Source organism: Frieseomelitta varia, unplaced genomic scaffold (genome assembly GCF_011392965.1).
Source record: "Frieseomelitta varia isolate USP_RPSP 00005682 unplaced genomic scaffold, Fvar_1.2 scaffold_321, whole genome shotgun sequence".
NCBI classification, from domain to species: domain Eukaryota; kingdom Metazoa; phylum Arthropoda; class Insecta; order Hymenoptera; family Apidae; genus Frieseomelitta; species Frieseomelitta varia.
Window position 1 is genome coordinate 112,124 of NW_025110059.1, and position 21,956 is coordinate 134,079.

Genomic DNA, 21,956 nt, shown 5'->3' on the forward strand with positions numbered 1-21,956 from the left:
GGAGAAATGGGAAAAGGTTTTTAATACAAGAGGAAGAGCATAATATATTTTACGAAAAATGATCAATTTCTGTAGAAACTAATTTTTGTAAGTTGGTAAAATTTGTACGAAAAGTTATAACTTGGTCATTTTGACCGTTCTGATCGTTGAAGAATATAAGAAATTTTTAATCTGATTTAATCTTTGTAAGACAGAATTTTAGTAATCCATAAATTTTAATAACACACTAAATTTTAATAATCCATAAGTTATACAGCTATAATTATCGTTTGTAAGTCCAACGATACCATTCGAGAGTTAACACAAAAATTGCTAGAACAGTCGAAAAGACTAGTCCATAATTTTACTTTGGATAAGTAAGAGCATTATTCCACTTTCAATCCTCTGGTAGTTTTATATTTTAGTCGTTGGTAGTTTTTACATTTAATTAAAACACAACTAACCAGAACAGGAAGGATCGCGAGACTCGATAAATCACCGACAAGGAGCACTTGATCGAATCGCTCGATAAGAGTCCGTCCAGACAACCTTCTCGACAAGCGGAGATGACTTTACCGAAAAATCCGATCGAGAGAAGATCAGCCACTCTTCAGTCTCTATCACTCGACTCCATATACCACGGACCGTGCTATCATTAACCAAAATCAAAGCAGCGGCAGTTAGTTCTGGTTGACTAGAGGAGACGACAGACGAAATCGTAAAATCGCGTTTATTTGGCCGCGATCTGCGACACCACGTAGCGTCGGTAAACTGGCTACAAGACAGAAGACATTAAAACGTCAGATGTCGGATAGGTAGCCGCGATGGCATTGCGCGTAACTGTCTGATTAAAGGCAACGACTTCAATATAAATGAAATTTACAGCCAATCACGGAGCCACCTATTTTACATCGTCGACCGGTACACATAAGAAGAAAGAGAGAGAAAGAAAGACAGATCGTCTCGACCGACGGAGTCTCTTTGCTCCTTCCGTCTTTTTCGGTCTTTCAGTAGACGCATTCTTCTGTCTCCCTTTCTCTCTCCGCCGTTGTGTTTGCTCTCTTGGCTTCCTTCTTTCCCGCCCCTGTCATTCAAAAAGGTGTCAACGACAATCGCTTTTACGAGATACTTATTAATTGTTACTGCGCTTTTACGACGGCATAAAAGCGCGGTCTACGATCGTTTGAGTGGGCACGACGGTGTAAGGGGGATTCCCCCGCCGGATTATTGCCTCCGATGAGGCTATACGACGTACATATAGCCACACACTGCTGTACGGACCGTCTCCTTGTTGATTCCAAGATGGGGAAAACAATGTAATGATCGAGAGAAAGATACATGTGCCTGCTCTCGAATCGGGCCAGCGAAAAAAAATCGACGAAGTCTCAGACAACCGGTTTTTCATCATTTTCGACACTGCATCTTGAACGACCTGTCTTTTTCTTCCTTTTTGCTATGCAATTTATTTTCTTCCTTTAAGTCACTTTTTCAGAGATTGTGCTTGAGTCATTTGACATTGAATCGTTCAACGAATCAGAAGCTGAAGAATTTCTTAATTGCCTCGATGTTTTTTTTAGAATTGGCTCGTTATGCATCGGGATTTCTTATTTATTAACACTGGGACTACCGACGACTAAAGTGTAAAAATTAAGTTCATAATAGAATGAGAAGCAGGAGCTATTATTTATATAAGTCGGTGCATCGAATTAAAATTTTAAAGAATAGCAAATAAATAGCATTTAGAGATGTAAAGGAAAGCAATTTATATTCATTCGAACAGAGAATAATGTAGTGTGTTTTCTGTATTGACTATAATTTATATAAAAAATCATTCAAAACTGCACTATAAAACTGTTGCACCATAAAAAATTACGAATTGATCATTTTCATTGAAATTTTTCTCATTGTGTCTTTCTACCAATTGTTTTATAAAATTAGCTAGCTATAATTCTCGTCCGACTTGAGCAGAATTCCGATTAAGGGTTGTAGCAACGTTTACCTTGCTAGCACAGCAGCTTGCGGTGCTACATATGTGGCAGGGGCCGGTGAAGAGCACTTTAATACTCCTCGAACTATCGATCTAGCATTGTAAACGAACGACAAGCATCTCCAACGAAATAAATTGGCGATAGTTATAAGAAGCGTTAGTCTTTTACTGAGCTTTCTCTGTCAAGTTACGTGTCTAGTTTTTTCACAGTTTCACGCAAAGACAATGTATGTGAAACCTTGAACAGTTCATCCCATGGGCTTTGTTCAGCGCCTTTATCCATGAGAAGTATTTCTGCCACCATATAAAAAATAATTGACTGACATGTTGTATAATAAAGGGGAAAGGACTCGTGGGTAAAGGAGTTTGTTGTTTCGCTATCATTTCCTCCGATTACTCACCAGAATATTCAGTATATTCTAAAATATTCTAAATACTAAAATATAGACACTGGTTTCTATAGTTTAGAATAATATGGATGTTAATTTCTATGCTTCAAAGAATATGTGTGGTAAATAGTTGTTGTGTTCTAAAATAATATATATTTTCATATTTTTAAATACTATAGGCATTATTTTCTATATTTAACACTAATATTAATGCTGTTTTTTATATTATGTTTCAGATTACATGACGAGCCACGAAAAGAAGAAAAACTTCAAGTATCTAATGCCCGATGAGAAACATGGTAAATTACATTTCTTGTCTTTTAATTTAAAGATAATAATTCAGTACAGATGACTATAGAAATATATTAAATTACTAAAATTTTGTATTTTTCATATTTTCTATGATAAAGATTACTAACAAGATTCAACTAAAAATTGGCCCAACGATATGAAATTGGGATCTAATATTAGCTAGCTTAATACCAATATTAATCATCGCAAACATTGAATTTTACAGGCATTTTCAAAAAAAAAGAAAAAAAAATCACCAAAAATAAACTCCTCGTATTTTTCCCCTTTTCGACTCATAAAAGTAGGAAATCGAATTTTCTGCCGAGAAGGAGAGAGAAGGGGAGCATGACGAACGAAAGGAGGCGCGTGTCAAAGGGCGAAACCACAAAGAGTTGTAAATGCCGGGCGTGTGCGACGGCGGCGGATGACGGCGCAGTCTAGGCACTCTAAGCTTTGGATAACGACAACGAACAGGCAACTGTAATGCGACGGTGCACGAGTAAAAGAGAGTTTTTCTTTTCCTTTGGCTCGTAGCCCCCGCCACGGCTTATCTCCCTACTAAATCCAGCAATTTTAATACGCGTTTCTCGGCAATTTCCGTGCTACACGTTCCTCCGTCGACTTAGCACCCCTTCTGACTCGAATAGCTTCGAGCCGTTCCCTTCTCTCTCTCTCTCTCTCTCTCTCTCTCTCTCTCTCTCTCTCTCTCTCTCTCTTCCCCCGCCGCTTTTCCCTAACCCTCGACTCTTCTTTCCTGCCTGCCTGCCCCTCCTTTAAATAAACCTCATTTTTACGGCGCTATTTAAAGCAATTTCTGATTTCCCTTAATTCATTACAACGTCGTTCCCTATAGCCCCCCTTAATGCGTCATAGGCATTGCTGGCATTTCTTAATTCCCCTCGCCGCTAATTGCCGCGCAATTCACCCTGTTCGATGTTACCGGAATTCTTTTGGATTTGATTTTTTTCCTTGTTTCTTCTTTCACAGAGGGTGGGAGACGTTCCGACTCCCCTGTTTCAATTTCAACCCCGCTTTGAGTAATTTTGCGTTAGGAGGAATTGGAGGAACTACTACCTCCCTTTTGTACGAGAAAGTAATGTTTTTCGACGATTTCTTGGTGGATTTAATTATAAAAAAGTTCGCACTGCATACTTTCGCATCGTACATGTTCGATATCATATAATTGAAATCATCGAGGGCGAACGTCGTGCTAACGCAACATTTCATTCGCGATCTTTTTCAATGAATTTATATCGTCAGATTCTAATTTCTAATTTTATGCGCCAGGAAGAAGAATTTTAATTATTTTTCATCTTTCACTTAGATGTTATAATTTTTCAGGATTAAATTAAATCGAATATTATGATACGACTTTCTCGTTGTTAAAATCTAAATTCCACTCAACTACCGAACTCGTTCTAATGATTTGTGATTAAAACAAAAAGAAAAAAGAAAAAAAGACGCCAAGATTTCTGTCGCGGGCGTAGATAGCAGGAACATCGTTAGGGTATCGCAATAATGATCGGTGATAAAGATGTGGGTTAATAAACCGATCGAGGACCGGTCGGAGCTTCCAACGGCGAGCAAACTTTCTTGCCGGGGAAATTGAGTCGGATTTGAGTTATGGGAATGGCGTTCGTCCCTCGTGCAGGAATCGGCCCTGGTCTAGCGGAACCCCCCGTGTCTATTTCGAACCCTCCTCCGCCCGCAACACATCTATCGCCATTACCAGATCCAGGCAGGGAGGGAAACTTGTAAATAAAAAGGAGTAACGATGACGTAACCGGCGTTTCGCGGTTGCCGTGGGTACCAGCCACGCTCTCTATCGATCTGCACCCCGCTACCGTGTCAATAACAATCGATTATTGTTTCAGGAGTTGCCCGTAATAGGCTCGGTGTCTTTATTTTTCTTCGTTTTCTCGCACGATGAAACGCCGCCGTTGTAAGTAGCAAAGTTGGTTGCTAACGTCGCTCGGAGCGATTCCCTTCGACTATCGCCGCAGAAACGACGAGCGATTTTTTCCTCCCTATAGCGGGACGTGTTTCGGGGCAAGGACAATTATCGAAAGTAGAATGAAACGCAAGTGTTATATTTGTTTCAAAACCGAAAAAATTGAATACCTTAGACAAGAAAGAATTTTGTAAAGTGTTTAATGTGTGAGATATTAAAATTATTCGACGATAAACATTGAATATTTGAAGTGAAGAATTTAGTAGAAACATGTGTATACAGGATAATTTTGATAATCTTGATTTGATTCGAAGATAGTGTTATACTGCTAATGATTCTATCCCGCAGACTAGGTGTTAGCTTCAATTTGAACTTTATTCGTTTGAACGAAATTTCACAGTAGTGAAAAAAATTGCTGCTGTTGTACAAATATAGCAATAGCAATCTATGTTAGAAAGGAAAAAGTATAGAAATTAATCACATACTATATATCGTTTTCGACATAATCTGAGTTAACTAAAGAAAGATTCAATTTATACCTCGGTGATCCAAAACATTGCCCGACATTGCACAAAGATAAGAAACACGTCATACGATAAAAACCGTAAAGATTCTTGGATTGTACTCTGAGCCGATTCCCACGTTACACTGTCGGTGGAGACAATTTGTATCAGTTCGTGATCATTATACATTCATATCCAGGCGGTGGAGATTTAAGCGAAGAGCGAGTTTCTACTTTGCAATAAATTCAAGCTTGCGAGGCAATTACTCTGTCCGGCCGTAACGGCCGCTAGTTTGAGATTAAAAGAGAAGAAGAAGAAGAAGAAGAAAACGACGACGACGATGGCCTCTCGTCCCCTCCAGGCAAAGGTAGGACAGGGTGACACGTTGTTGGCCGCAGGTAGGCAACCAGATAAATATGATTTTTGTGTGAAACCGTGTGGAAGATGCGGGATTTGATCACCAAGGGTGGTCCCTGCGCTCGTACGTCACGCGGCACTGTTCTTTCCCATCTCTCCTCCCTCCATTGCTTTTTCGTCCTTTGACTTCTCTCTGTTTCTTTCTGCCTTCGCCACCCCTCTTGCCAACACAACCGGCAGGGAAGAGGATCATCGCGATCCATGGACAACCAAAAGACATTCAAGGTCCCGTGATGTCGTTCGTCACTTTACCTCGAAAGGGGACCGAGGGCTGCTTTTCTCCGCTCTCCACCCTTTGTCTACCTAGAACCTACCTACCTTCTTTCTCGAACGCATCTTAATCTAGATATACCCAGCCTCTGACCTCTTCGCCGTGCCTTCTCTCGGTTAACAACTAATCCTATCTCTTACCGAAAGAGCCGTCCCTCCTTCTTTCCTCGGTAGAAGCTTTGATGCATTTCCTTTTCTCCCCACGTTGCTTGGTTCTTCTCGCGTCTCGATCGCACCAAGCGAACTCTGCTCGCGAGCAACACACGGCAGAGCAGGATCGACAGGTTTGTACGACAAGCTGGTTGTGCCTGGTCGTTTGCAGCTAAAAAATTCTTTCTCCTCAGCCCCTTTCAGCCAGAGTATACCGCCGCTATATTTACGAGCTACGAACCACTGGAAGGACAAGGATCGCTGAGAATCGTACCGACGATCTTCCCCGGCTATCGTTAATAGAGTCGTTCGTTCGATTCTAGCCGCGACGCTCGTATCGAAACCTCCCCCCCGCCCCTCTTCGAGACGATTCGATTTCGCGCGCCACGCACTCACTCCGCCGCCGCACTCGCACCGCCGGCCATGATATTCACTTTCGCGGAATTTACGCGTGCTTTTACGGTCGGATCGGCGAATACTCTCGCGCAGGCGAAACGGAAATTCCGACCGTTGGCTCGCGGATCCGCTCGAGAATTTTACGAGCCGATAGCGAGGACACGCGAGGAGAGTATAAAGGCGGTGAGTTACGCGCGATGGTAACGAGCCGATCCGCGTCAAACCGGATTTATCGCGGAACCCACCGTGCTCTCCGACCCTCTAATAGAGCGATAAACACGAATTCTCTCGGCCCTTGTCCGCTAATGGCACTCGTATATATATATATATATATTCGTGTTGCCGGCTTTCGTTTATCCGGGGCGTTGCGAGAAAGAGAGGACGGATAATTAAGATGCAATTAGAGAACGCTGTTTTTTCCTCTCTTTCTCTCTTTGTTCCCGTTTCAGGATAGTTTTTACGGAAACGGAGAAAGAGCGAGAGAGGGGCCGAGGTTCTGGTCTCCGGGATAAAAATTTTAAACGAGGGCCACTCTTCGGGAAGTCCGTATCATCTATTGTTCCTGGCCGACGTTGCTACGACGATGCTCGCTCCGAGATTCGCGGAGATTTACGAAGCAAGTATAAACATTGAGAAGATTACCGGCAGAGCTCATTTTAAGTTCTAACGAGCTCCCCTCGGCTGGGTGTCGCCGGCATTATCAAATAATTGAGAGATGTAACTCAGCGCTATCTCCGCTGAACCCTCCGTATACCGGCCACCCCTATTCTTGTCACTCTTTTCCACCAACGCGAACTTCCCTACCGTAGGATAGATCGATCCTTTGCCAAACCTCTAACATCCTGTTTTTGTGTATCTTTCAAGACTTTTCCCGTCTCGACTACATTCATCTTGACTTGTTTCGTTCATTTCAATTAGTTTAAAATTTGCTTAAAATTGAAGTATTGTTAAAATTAAAAAAAGACTGATAAAAGTGTTCTTAGAAATTTCCCTTTGAGCAATACGCGTCTATGAATAATTTTTATCAAAATTAAACTACCCCGTTTCTTTTTCATTTTTCTCGTTTCTTTTTTCAACCATAAGTAGCTCATTCTTAGAAATTCCCGAAGAGTTATATTACACCGTATAACTATCCGAGTCTCGCGACGGATCGCGAGTAAAAAGGCGCACGGGCGTTTTCTCCCCGTTCGCCCCACTCGGTTTGAATTCAGTGTAACGAAGACGCGGCATCCTCGTGGCGCTCCAACGAAATATAAACAAGATCCGCGCGCGGCTTAATGCGCCCCGTACGTCACGTGGAAAGATTAAACAGTTAATAAGAATAAGAGTCTTGGAGCCGTGTTCCTCCCCCTTTATTCCACGAACGGGGTTTCTTTCGTAGGTCGCCGGCCACGGACAACGGAAGAGCAACAGAGAGGAGTTGAACCAGCGGCGGAGGGGAGGACACTTCCACGGGTGGTTGGAGGGAAATGGCGGCCATCTTTCCCACGGGCTCTTCTCGAGAACCAATCGCCTTTCTCCAACGAGCATTAAGGCGGCAACTCTCGCTGAAGAATTGCCTCTGCCACGTTAGACACATTTTTCTCGCTTTTCCTTTATTCTCTTCTCTGGCTCCAGGAGTCCCGGGACTCTTGCGTCTCTCTCGGCCCCATGGCCAGCCGCTTGCTTCCTCGCTTCGCTCCCGTCTTTTTCCCGTCTCTCGCCTCTTCCTGTACCATCACCGCGCCGCGTCGTCATTTCGCATCTCTTATTTTCTTTGTACACCCCAGACCGTGGCCCCCGCTGCATCCCTCTTACACTTATTCTTCGTCTTCTTTCTCCACCGCCGCTGCTGCTGCTGCCGCCACCGCCCTCTTTCTTTTCTTCCAACTTTCTTTTCTTTTCTATCATTCTTTTCTTTTCTTTCTTTTTTTTCTCTCTCTCTCTCTCTCCTCTTCTTTCCTTTACGCTCGCCGTTACGTATACCCATAGTACAGAGGGGTATAATAGTGTTCATCCCTGAAGTGAGCTCCATCGAGCGGCAGGTGGCTGACCTTAATAACGCGCGACGCAACGTTTCACGGGCCTCTCACTCTCTCACTCTCTCTTATCCTCTTCTCTAGGGATCGAAAAGAAATTGCGAGTGTGCCATCTATGAAACGTCGGATAGAAGATTTACTATGGCGACACGGTGTTGCGGATATACTGGCGCGGAGAAAGCCGATACCTTGGATACCGGTGAAGGGTGAAAGGGCTGCTAGCTTCCCTCGAAGCTTCCCTACTTGACGGCTATCTTCTGTGGGAAAGTTTGAACAATCGATGCGCTGGCTATTATTACCTTTCTACCGTGTCTAATAAACAGCTCGTAGTGTGACGCTTGATGTAAACGCGGCTTGAGGCGAATGAAAATGTCCCTAGATAGAGTAGCGTTGCAGTCTCGTGCTCTGTAGAATATTATTTTATTGCGCCATCGGGGCACATCACAATGTATTCTTGAGAGTAAGCTGTTGTTCGGTGAAAAGGTGCCTTTGTTCGTTGAAGAGATCGTAAAACGAAATCGTATATCTAACTGATCGAGCATCGGGGAAAAATGCACCGACTTGCAAATTGGAATATTCTCTGGGTCGCTTTTCAAAGTAATTTTCTTTCAACACTTTTGATTTTTAATGAATTTCTTTCACGAAGTTGTTAATTTACAAAAGTTTACGAGTAATTTTTACGGGGTACCGAAATTTTCCAAAGCGGTTTTCTTTGATTAAATGTTGAGAACTTTCACCCACTGGTCTAATCTTCTAGTAAAAAAAAAACATGCAACGACAATTGTAAGCTTCAAGCAATATCCTTTGATTAAATTGCAAATTTATCGTTATTACTGTCTGATGTAGTCTTTAAAAAGAAGAATGTGCACGAAATAAAATTTGATTCTTTGTGTTCACGAAATGAAAGTTAAATCCACGTAGTCACGACACATTGCAAGATTTATTTTTTTCGTTTCTCTTCTCTCTTTTCTTTTTTTCTTCTTTTTTTTTTGCGAAAAGTAACAGTGAAAAAAAAGAGCAACAGCAAAAGGTTTGGCGAGCAGGCAAACGTTCAAATATAAAGGTAGAAAATGTTTTTGTTGACTTATACAGTGTGGTGGGCAGCATACGTGTCGCTGCAGTGCTGATACGATGATATTCCGATACACAGCGGTTTTATTCGTTTTATGACTTCTTTCGCTGCCACTGTAGAACATTTCCAATTCATGAACGAGTATGTTGAGCCCGTAACGAACACCGCGTTACCATAGATAGTCGAACAGCAGTAGTTGAGATTGTAAAACGCACGATTCTGTGCTTATTGTTAGAAAAAAACTTTTACTCCTTGTGAAAACGTTGTTCAAATTGTCTTTTAATGATCGTAAACAATTTCGATCAATTATTTACGATTTTATTGGTAAATAGTTGTATCAAAAATAAAAATGTTTTTTTTTCGATGACTCTGATTTCATAATTTCCTCTTTATTTACAATTATTATAATTTTATATTAAAATGTTTTATATTCATTCTCTCAAATGATATATTACAAAATGTAATCAAAAAATGTAGGTGTTAATGTAAATTCCAAGCAAGAGGAAAGTAATATTACTTTGAAAAATAATTTTAGTGACGGTTCGAATAATAAAGGAATAACGAATAGTATAATATAAAAATATAATATAATTAATGTTTAAATTCCAATTTAAATTCCAATTAGAAGAAAAAAATATCTCGTAACTTTTGACAACATCCCTTCGTTTAAACTATCTGAATAATAAACGAATAATAAACAATATAATGAAAAATTTAATTGCCACGTTGAATTTATAAATCCCAAGCAAATCCCAGAATTTATCATCTTCAAAAATATCAGGGAAATATTCAAGCGTATCTAATCGTACCTAAGGCGTGAGCTAAGTCGCTCAAAATGTCACAATAAAAAACATCGTAAAAGATAGTCACCAGCCACAAACAAGCAATCAGTTGCCACTATTCGTATTGTGACTTCATTCGGAATAACGAGAAACTATTATCGGCAAGCGGATAACTAAGTCTAGCCCCTTTTTCGCCTAGGTATCACGGGCAAACGTCGAACGGCAGACGTGAAGAGGGCAGATGTTCCTTTTCTGAGTTTATGGCAGGCAAGTTGGCCGTGCTGTACCGGCAGCTCTCTCGCAAAGTCGTCAAAGACTTTTACGAGCGGGTAAACGGGATTTAAAGTGACGATGATGCAACCTCAAGGTGCTCACTTTATCCTTGACGGCCTCATAAATGTAACTGATGACACTGCCAGATACGTTTGGCTCGTTCCGTCTTTTCAGTGCCGCCACCCATAGAAACATCATGGATTCTGTGTTGATGAAAACGGCACGAGACCTCACTTATCGTTCCCGCTCGTAAAAATGAAACAGGCCTATTGAACTGGATTAACTTCTCGCACCTTTCGACGTCTGTTATGCTTCCGGTCTTTCACTTTTTCCATTGACAGATAATTTTATATTCGTTCATTGATCACTATTCGATTTAATAAACTTACTGACATATAACAAATGATTTTTCTCGTTAATTATATGTACGGTATGAAATTTGTTATAGATATACGTCAGAAACGAGTACGGATAAATTTGAGATGAAATTGAATAGGAATGTGTTATTGGGAGATTGATTTTTAAATAATACGGGAAAAATTGTTAGTTTCAGTCGTTGGAATTGGAAATTTTATTGAACATCGGTTAGATCGCAGTGCTACCAGAATTCTAAACAGTGGAAATTAAAAATCACTATATACCGCAACATACTGTGGCGCCATCTCACCAAAGAAATCTCAAACCGAACGCTGTACATTAAGAGTCTAATCGACAGTTAGTAACACCATCACTTACCTTTTAAAAAATATCATTCGTAAATTCACGCGCGAAAGTCAATTTCTATTCTTCGAGATAATTAATTACTACATTCATAATCATAATCACTTGTAAATATTAAATCAATTATTCTATGCAATATTGATTAAAAGAAGGATTGAATAAAATTAAAACAATCTTATTCTACCCACAAGCAACGAAACTGTGTTTGTAGCGGATAACGTAAATCAGAATAAAAGTAATCGTGAGAAATAACGTAAGATGCAGTAACGGAGGCATAACAGGAATCGTAAAATGCAGGTAATACCAGTGAATGGCATTTGAGCGCTACTAGCACCATCTACGATCGCTTACTGTTAACATAGGATAACAGCTGACGCGGTCAAGCAGCGTCGAAAGTTTCGCGGGCAAAAAGTATTTCAGTAAAGTGACGACAGATGGCCCAATATTCCTCGTTCGTGTGGTCCATGTGAAACGGTGCAAATTCTTTTCCGTTGATTTACGATCGAATTAAAATTGACAATTAGTGTTATTGTACCGTCATATAAGGAGGTAACAGATAATAAATTCGACCGTAAAACGTTAAACTAGTGTGGTTGCGTTTTGTAAGGCTGGTTTAGTGCTGAGTCGCGTGCAACAGCGCTCGTTAAAACAGCCGTAAACCGACGCGATGTAGGTTGTCCCGGGACGACCAATATCTCGCGATCTTATGGTCTGTGCCAGGAATTTCCCTTTTAGAATATTCTTTTTGTCACCATTGTGCATCTTTCCATAATTTGCGCAGTATCGTGGTGTTTTGGCTTATTACTGGGGCTTATTAATTTTGAGCGATAACTTTTTTATAAAATTAGAGAAAATACACTTGTAAATTTGTTATTACGAAATACATGAGCATATTTTACACAGAGAAGGAATCGTTTAAAAGAAGGAATCAACAATCGTAGTAAACATTTTACAATCTAACTACGTTGTTGATTTATGGTACATTCGCGTCTACAAGATCCGCTAGGGACATTTAGTGAAAAATTATAAATATTTATTCAGTGTCTATTTTATTCTAACGTATGTTACAAAATTGTTATACAAATAATATAATATTATTTAAAGTAATTTAATATTACTCCATAATTGAGTTTTATTAAATTAATTAAAAATTTTACGATATCGATATTGAGTCTTACCATATGATCATTAGACTGTGGCGACATTACCATTTAAGTATCATCGATCTAGTTTGTGCATTGACCGTAAGAGTGGCTTAGCTACCGATTCCTCGAAGACCATCTGAATGAGAAATTACCAAAAATAATTACGTTTACAAGTATAATTGAATATTAATGTTACAAACAAAATTAATATTCAATTAACATTTACAAAGTTTAAGTAATTCAGATTCAAAAAATCATTAACTGAATTTTTCAGTCTTTTGATCTCTATTATATTGTAACACTTGCAATTAACCTTTTTTTTTTAATTTTTTAATAAAAATTGATTAAATACTAGAATAATTTTCAAAAATGTGCAGAATCTCTCTTGGAATATTCTTTTTATAATAATAAAGGATAATAACTTTAATTACCTCATACCTTTGTCTATAATTTTAGAAAAGTAGTCAAACCCGACTTTATAGCATTAACGAATATTGCCATTGAGCTGTTCTAAAGCTTTTTACTGGTATTCCAATCCGGTTCTAGTAGACTCGTAAAAACATAATAATTTAATCTCCCGTTTAAACAATCGGCGTAACGCTGAAAAGGCGTTGTTGGACAAGTGCAGGGTGGAAAGCGTGAGAAAACTAGAAACGGCAATTCTATGCTCGCGGCTTCCGAAAAAGCAACGGAAACAGCACGGTGTGCAGTCGCGTCGGTTCGATTAGCCAAATATAGATTTACCGCCGGAAACAAACGCGCGACTAAAAAAGGGGCATCGGGGCTGTGGCTCAACCTCTCGCGATTCCCTACGAAAATCAATCCTGATTTATGCCACGCGATCGCGGCGGTTTCGCTGCCGAGGGAAAGAGAAAAATCCATATTTAAACAGTCGTCTGATTCGCGTTGTACCGCTTATTCAGCCAATCGTGGGATCGTAATGGCCACCGGTGAGGTCGGTTAAGTTCGTGGCGCCGTCACTAGATGTCGTCGCGATCGAAGCTCGTAAATTGTCTGCAGACTCCCGCCCATTGCATGCTGGTAGGCGGTGCCATGGCACTTTGTGACGTCAGCCATATCCCCACCAGTTCCCTCTGGTGGTTCGCCCCACTACTATTTCACCCCCCACCACGATTGCCCCGTCAAACTACTACACTATACCGTGGCGCTTTCGGCACTCTTCCTTCCCCACCTGCGCTGCTCGCGTTCCGTTCACCAACTTTCTACGTATATACGTGGAATTCTCTCGGGTGGGCCAGCATCCCCGGTCATCTTCATAAATGCGAGTCGGCCGTTTGAAATGGTATCGAGGCTAATTCGAGCGGCGCTTATGCGATACAGTGTTTGTTTACTGCTTGCTAAAGCGGCCCGGATTAAATATAAAACAGAGTTGACAGAGCGTAGACGTCGGGCTAGACGGAGTGGCGCTAGCAGTAAGCCGCGACACGTCACCCGACGGCCGCTCATCCTTCTTACTTACAGATCCCTCAAAAATACCGTCTATCCGAATCGTATTGTTTCTGTTGCCGGTTTCACTCTTTTATTCTCGATTCTTAATTTCTCGGTCAGCTCTGGTCGATTATTAAAAATTAAGATACGGAGTAACATTGGCTAAGTTTTTATGATTCGACAAATTTGCTAAATTTTTACAATCTTGCGACCAGAGTCTAACAGCTACAGCCTTGTATATGGTTGGGCGTTCCCGTGGATGTATATATATATGTGTGTGTGTGTGTGTGTGTGTGTGTGTGTGTGTGTATGTATGTATGTATAATATAATAAATAATGTACACGAGCGCAATGGCGTGTGTATGCGAGCGTTAAATTGGTCCAGGGCCGGGATTCTCGCGGCCGACGACAAGAGTATAAACTCGCGCTGCGTGTTTTATCGGCGCGCACGGGTCTTTCTGTACGTTGTTCGTCTATCTCTCGTCGATGGCCGTTGCACATCGCGGAGCCGTGTGTATCCGCGAACGCAATATTCCCTGATCAAATTGCGTGTTATAGGAATAGCGGAATGTATCCGTCTCCAGGGAAATGTAGACCTTTAGTCTGCACCAGCGGTTGGATTGCGTCTGTGGAGACGCTACGCCACTAAAAAGATCAATACGCCATCGCGGCTCGCCCGTTCATCGGAATCTAGATGCCGCGAGCGCACGCTGCTCCCCGAACGCGAATGATATCGCCTGTCTGAATATCGGGTCGCGAATCGTCCCTCCCTATCTCGGATGCCTCTTCGATTTCACAAAATAGATACCGTCTCGTCTCTCTAAATAAGCAATAAATTATCAGCGTTTAGCATTCCGCTCTCCGTTAAGTTAAAACGTTCTACCCACCATTTTGAAAAAAGAAAACCGAAGTTTCCCAACTTTCTTTCCGTTGCATTTGTTGTTCATCGCTGGATCTCAGGCACATGCCGTAACATAACATTTTGCGAATACGCAGATAATTCGCGGTTCAAACGAGTCAGATTATTATTTTCGTGTTTCGTAACATCGTTTCGTAACGAAATAACGTAACTGTTTATCAAGGAATTTCGAAAGAACAGAAGTTCTAGATATTTGGAAACGAATGGACGCCAGGCAGGGCATCCTTTGATTTCATTCAATCCGATTCAATTTAATCCGTCGATCATTGCCAGCAGTGTAAAAAAATAGTTGAACAGCTGATCGCGTATCTTTTTACGAGTACCTTCGTATCGTACACGAAATCTAAATTGCCTTTAGAAACGGCAAATCATCTTTCGTCGTTTCGCGACGACATTAATTTTGCTTTTCATCCTTGAAGACGCACAGTCTCGTCGAATATATCGGACAGTGAAATTTCGAGGACGAGGCGATAAGCAAATTTCCTGAGAAATTGCCGGTCGTGGCAACTAGTGCCAAAACGTTGTCGAACGACACAGAGACGCTGTCGTCGGAGAAACGCCGCGGGTCGAGGGGAGGAGGTTAAAAGCAGAGAGATAAGTTCGACGCTGCAAAACATTTCTATCCGGGGGATGGCTCGGTTCCACTGAAGAATCCCGAACGATCAGGATCAGCGATGGTGCTCTTTCCATTGTTTCCAGAAATATTTGCGTGTTTACTACGAAAGTAATGCTCTTTTCTTAACTCCAACCCCTTATCTGCCGCGGTATGACCGAACTTATCCGGCGCGGCATGTTATTGCGCCCCTCAGCTCTGTCTGATAGAAATCTGCCCGGCGGTCGAATCTATGGAAATTATCCCACCGCTTCGCCTTGTAACTTTATCGCGTCGCTGATAGATCGTCCTCAACTGTACGATTCGTGTGTTCTTCGTTCGTTCATTAGTTTCTCGACGCACAATTCGTTTTTTTCTCTGTCAATTTATGAACAGTCGGGATCGTTATATATTTTATTTAGACTGCGGATTTTTATACATTTGTGGGAGATTTGAAAGTACAAAAATACACAGAATGTACGTGTTGTATTCAAAATACAATATTGTTATATTTATTACGTGAAATAAGCTGTCTGTCTAGGTTCTATCCTTTTTTCTCTTTTTTTTAAATCGTTTCAATGAAAATTTGCATGAAAATCCGCAGTCTAGAGATGAATATAGGAAACAATACTCACGCAACATCCGTGTCTCCTTAGAAGATTCAATGCTGTCATAACTGATCGAGTTAATGTTTAAGAATCACACAGAATCTTCTATTAAAACTTGACTTGACTCTCCTGGGAGTTCCTTCAGAACTTAGGCATAGGTTTTGTCACTCTTTACCACTGTCTTTTCACGTATATCAATCACACATTAACAAAGACACAGAATAATTATTGTGACTATGATGGCTGTTCCATGACTATTTTACTCCCAACAAAATACGAGACACACTCGTATCAAAGTTACAATACTAAATCCTGATTACGATTCGTGCCGCCTGTACGACAAATTTCAACACTGTCAACAACTGTTTCCAAGTTACGAAGAACCATCTCCGAATAAATGTAACAAAAAACCTAACAAGACGACAACACCCAAATTCTTACACTTCGCAACTGTCGGCGTGACTAACGACTAAAATCGAATTCAGACACACGTGACTCGATTGTTAAATCGCAATGCACGACAAGCGCGCCTACGATTCGAACACAATAGATACCTAACGACACGACGCACGAAATTAAAGTTCCTACATTGTGGAACCGCGCGTTTCTCACGTTGGCCCGGCGAAGTAAGTTGGACGATCGCTTTTTAGGAGGCGACGAGCGTGTTCACAGTTTGTAAATCCGCGTGCGTGTGTACGCGGTATTAACGTTAACAGAGTTTGAACGGGTGCGTGTCGGTAGCGACCTCCGTGTGACCGTTTTACACATGTAACACCATACAATAGCCATAAATGGTATCAACAAGTGGATGCTTAAGTGCCATTATGAAACGTTGATTATGGCCATAAACCGTATTACGTATTATTTGCGGTCGCGTTAAGATACCACGCGTGTCTTCGCGCGATTATCGTCCCGACGTTTGTTTTATAATCGAATGATGAAAAAAAAGGAAAAGAGAGAGAGAGAGAAGAAGGGAAGGAACAGAGGGAGAAGAAAGAGAAGAGATAACAAACACGATGGAATCGCGAGGATAGAGAAAGATTCTAAACAGAGGGAGAGATCACTGTTCTTGTGTCTCGGGCTGATGCGCCGCCATTATATACGCTCGCCTCGTAATTGTCACTTCGAAACGTATGGAAAATAAAGTCGCTGCCAAACGGGACGTTTTTACACAGCGCGTTATATCCGTGATTCCGTTATCTAAACACTGTTTTATCATTCGTTTGATACGCTTCAGTTTATTATACGCTTCGATATTCCAAGAACTGAAAGCCGACGACGTGACTGTCAGCGATTTTCGGTGATTTGTGACGGTTTTCGTGTGATTCTCAGCGATTGATGACGTGATTCCGACATTTTGAGAGTTTTAGTAGTTAGTGACCGAGAACTGTGACTGTCTGACGTCATATGATTTTAAGTGGATGTAAATACTCAAGGAAACTCATCGGTTTTTTTTTTTTAGGATCGTTATAACGTTAATGTTAGAGATAATTATTATTAAGGGATAATTATTATTTTGTTTACATTACGGGTTAAAGGAGAGAACGTAAGCAACTGGAGATAAAAATATAACGTTTGAATCACATGGAAATAAACTGAAGCAGATAACCAGTATCGAAAGAAGAGAAGTATATAAGAAAGCAGATAAGTAGGTATAAGATATATAAGAAAGGGACGACGTAATAATTAGGGAACGATTAATTGTATTACGCTTCTCTGAAATCGCACGAAGTAAATACATATCTTGTTTCTGTCGAGTCGAGGCTCTTTGACGAATATTTTGTCGTTGGTCAATGAAGAGATCACTTTGATTGTTTCTCAACGTCGCGTCGAATAATTAAATTAAACCAGCTGACGTCGATAAAATTAAAAACAAATACCCACGACTAAATACTGAATCGTTTGTATCTTATCCGTAATTTTAATAATTCTAATAAATAATCGACGAATTCATTTTAAAATGATTCGAGTAAGAATAAATTTTGTCGACTTTCAGGAATCTTCAACAAAGCGAATCACTTACAATTTAGATTATACTGTCAAACAAAGAATACTAAAATATAATATAAAAATTAAGTATTATATATTTCAATCTAATCTCTTTGTGTCTTCTAAGACAAAATGTAAGTTACTTACATATGATATAAAAGTCGTGATAACAACGATCTGATCAATCAGCTTCATTCACGACTGTTAATCACGGTTTGCGAATCAACCTTTGATTAAATATTTATATTTCGTGAGAGGAGAGTGCGCAATGATTCGACTCATGTTCGATCTAATCGATCGCCAGGTTATATCGTACATCTATGCGGATGAATTTCGCTCTTTCTCTCTTTTATGTTGACGTCGTTCTCCCATTGCGTTCGACCTCGCAATACGCGAATAGTTTCGTTAATTGAATGATTGCAGCTAATTAATTACCCGTTGGCTATTTTTCCACTACGAACCAACGCCCGGAGCTTTCTATTTTTGACCGCGGCCTCCTGTTCACGCATGAATAATACAAAAGTTACGCTCACGGAACTCAAGGCTTCAAGTTGAGATTAATAAAAACTCGCGATCTAGAAATTTTCAGAGTCGGAACGAGCGTATCTGCAGACGATAATTACTGCAGCCGATGCCCATGCAATTTATTCCCGATACGGAATAAATTGATGGAACGAGATGCAATTTTATTATTATTCATAATTATCCCGCGCACGACATCAAAAGAGCGTGCAAAACCAAACCCGCGATTCTTTTATCTTTAATCCTCTGTAACATCGTGTAACTTGAAAATTACATATTCGTGCACTCTTTTTGTACGATTCATACTAAAACGGTACAAATTGAAGTAACAGAGTATGGGATCGAGCGGCGAGAAAATGAATTAATTATACAATAAAGAAAGGAACGACGAACAAAATGACAATTTCGCAAAGTTTCTTCAAAATCTTGCATTTCGTCAACGTATCATTACAAAATTCTGTCAATCACTATATCATTAAACTTAATAATAAGGCTCGACATTAATTACCAAATTGGAGTGAATAACTGCAATTGACTAATAACCTCCTTCTTTCATATAAGTAAACGAAAATTCTGCTCACAGACGATCGTGTAATTCAGAGGCACGTTACAGCGTAATACGAGAACATAAATCGCGGTGTACGAATCGTTTGTTTCTCTTCGCCAAACGACACTGTCCAAATAACCGACGCCTCGCTATCATGCTGCAAAACGTTCGTCCGGATCTGCAACAACTCAAAGTGGCGTTTCTCTTTGATGAACGTAAGGGGAGGGAAAAGGCGATGCAGTAAGGAGAAAACGGAAATGTTACGTGTCAACGGTTCGCAGTCGTTTCCGTGGACACGTTTCCCTCCCTGCCCACCGTAATTCGCAACACGTTCCACGTAATCTGGCCCCGGTGCAATTTACTCGACCGGGCCAATTACGCGGCGAAGAATTCGTGACAGGAGGGACACCTCGACTTTGCGACACGCGTGTGCTCGGCGATATAGCGATCGTTACAGCCAATCTAGCATCCCTATCTGTCCTATCTCGTATCTGGCAGGCCTAACGTTCCTCCTCGTGGGAAAAAGAAAAAAAAAAAAAGAAGAAGAAATTACACGAAGAGCGCAGAGAAGAGAAACGAAGGAGGGAATAACGAGCGTTCGCGCAAAATGGCCGCGGCCATTTGGAGGGTGGTTTCAGTTCTTTCGCTCGATACTTTCACGTTTCGAATGCACGTTTTCACGGAGGGAGTTTGTCTGCGAAATGTCAAACGAGAGGGGTTCTCCTAGCCCAATGTCTGGACAGTGTTCGACAAGGATCTTCGAGCACGATACTTAAGAATACGCGTTCGACGCCCAACGACATCCAGAAGAACTCGAGCACGCACTTCAGCGAATCGTGATTTACTGCCAAGTCCTGTTTCGAACAAGGCGCAGACAATGCCGAGGTACGCGTATTCGTTCGAGGAACCAAGAGGCGGTACAGTGGCGGTCCTTGGGAAAGCTCGGAGGCCGTGACCTGGGAGGTTCAGACTGAAACCGTCGTGGACAGTCTGGCGACTGTACAGCGAAGCTCGTGAAACAATGGAGCGAAATTTGATGCTCAGTTTTTGAATAACTTTGGGTATACAGGGTCCAATTAAAAATTTATCGATTATTTCTGCCCATAACTGAATAATTAACTAAACTGGTTAAGTAATTAACTAAAATAGTTAACTAAACTGGTGTTGTCTTGAATGCACAATAACATGTGGGTTTTCTTCATCCCTTATGATTATTATGAAAATTGAATATACCACCCCTAGGTAAAACTAGCTTACTAGAGTTTGCTCTGTTTATAAAATTCATTATATCTCATAAACGAAGACAGATAGGACATATATTTATATGACTTTTTTTCATTATTTTTAGGCGTGCAATCAGCACCCGAAATGGGTTGCTGTATAAGAACGAAAACGATTAGGAGAAAATATACTCCACGCTAGAAGACATACGCTCTTGTTATATCATTTGGTTCTTGAAAATTTGGATACCGATCAAGTTATTTATGTCAGATGAAATTTCCCCGTAACTCAACGTAGGAAACGTAACAACACAGATGAAGAAAAGACATATTTATATAATTCGTTACGCGAAATTATTACAGATAATACATATCTTGTAATAAAGAAAAAAATGGAGGAAGATATTAGAAGACAAATAACACACAAAACTAACGATAAATTAACATTAAAACAGTTTTCAATTTTAAAACATTCATTCCTCCGTGAACATTTTTTTGTTGAGCACTCTGCAATTATAAGCACCACGATCTTGATACGGTTTTATTTAACAAATCATCGTCGTTATTCTTCACTCGTGATTCAGATCGGCTCAGACTGCAGCGCGTAATCACGTTGCACTTTCACACGTATCTCACGATCGCCACTCTCTTGTGAAAATTTTTATTTACGCGGCACACACATAATCACGCGCGGCGGAGTATTCCGCAGAAAATCACGATGCAGTCGCGAAACGAGGAGCGTGGTGACGAGTCGTTTACGGAACACGAACTGTCCGGGACGATTAACCCCGGGCAACCGACACGACGCGTAGAAACTTTTCACAATCAAGATAGCCCGGTTGACGGAAGGGAAAGGCTTCCGTCATTGGCCAAAAAAAAGTATTCCCTTGTAAAAGCGCTGGAGAGACGACAGCCGCGGTTGCAAAAAAAGGAAAGTCGAGATCAAAGGGCCTTTCTTCAACCCTGTCTTTTTAAAAACGTGAAATTTTTATGGCTGCACTTTCGCACCGTCGACTTTCTCGGAGCCTCGCCTTGAGGGACGAGTCGAATTGTTTCCAGGGGTACTTCGCACGCTTTCTTTCGTCATTTCTTTTTTCTTCTCGTCGTTTCGTCCTCTTTTTCTTTTTTTTTTTCTTTTTTATCATTTGTACTTTAGAGAAAGAAAAAAATTGTCCAAGTCACATTTACAATTATCATACGTATTCCAAGATGAATAACTTACATTTAACATTATTCGATATCTTTCAAATACGTATTCTTGAAAATAGATAGTAGCCCCAATTAACCGTGTAATTATAGTAGTATAATAATTCGTACTGTTTACAGAAATTTAATTTAATTTTATATTCTGCACGATCTCTGATTAGTAACAAAATTAAATCGAATTAAAAATTCCAAAATTAAGCGATGCGGAAGACTGAATTACGTGCGATTTTAGTTTCATCACGAGAGTACACACGCAGATAATCAAGATCTATTAGAAATGCACGCGAGATGATCATCGATGCCGCAAGATTCGCGGCGACGAGTTCGCATAAAGCGAGGAGGTAAAGGCGACTTTACTGGCCGCGAAAAGCGGCGGCCTGCGTTAAGTAAGCAACGAAGGGACGCGATAAATTCCGTTTACACGGCCAATATGTATCGATGATCGTTCCGCGGCATTCGGCGTAAATTGAAATCCGTATTTAGGTGACTATTATAGCTATTAAGTGGCAGCGTTAACGCGGCTATTTACGCGACGACCCTGGAAATCGTTAAGGGGGACAG

General features: G+C 40.8%; 1 protein-coding gene and 1 long non-coding RNA gene across 3 annotated transcripts in view; one reads left to right on the forward strand and one right to left on the reverse strand.

The window, feature by feature from the left end:
* The window catches only part of LOC122530033, a 76,560-nt gene extending 67,457 nt beyond the window's left edge, over positions 1-9,103 (forward strand). Inside the window, exons 5-8 of the long non-coding RNA XR_006306899.1 lie at positions 2,592-2,654; positions 2,976-4,452; positions 4,521-5,498; positions 7,715-9,103. This is a non-coding gene — a long non-coding RNA (uncharacterized LOC122530033). The remainder of the gene's footprint in view (positions 1-2,591; positions 2,655-2,975; positions 4,453-4,520; positions 5,499-7,714) is intronic.
* Positions 1-21,956, reverse strand: part of LOC122530032 (homeobox protein abdominal-A homolog) — a 137,048-nt gene that overhangs the window by 63,510 nt on the left and 51,582 nt on the right. The window contains exon 3 of one of the 2 annotated variants that reach the window (XM_043656644.1): positions 12,334-12,479. The exons of the other annotated variant lie outside the window; for it this stretch is intronic. Coding sequence (XP_043512579.1) covers positions 12,454-12,479 — 26 coding nt within the window. The 3' untranslated portion in view covers positions 12,334-12,453. Of the gene's footprint in view, positions 1-12,333; positions 12,480-21,956 lie in introns of those variants that run through there. 2 annotated transcript variants of the gene reach the window in all.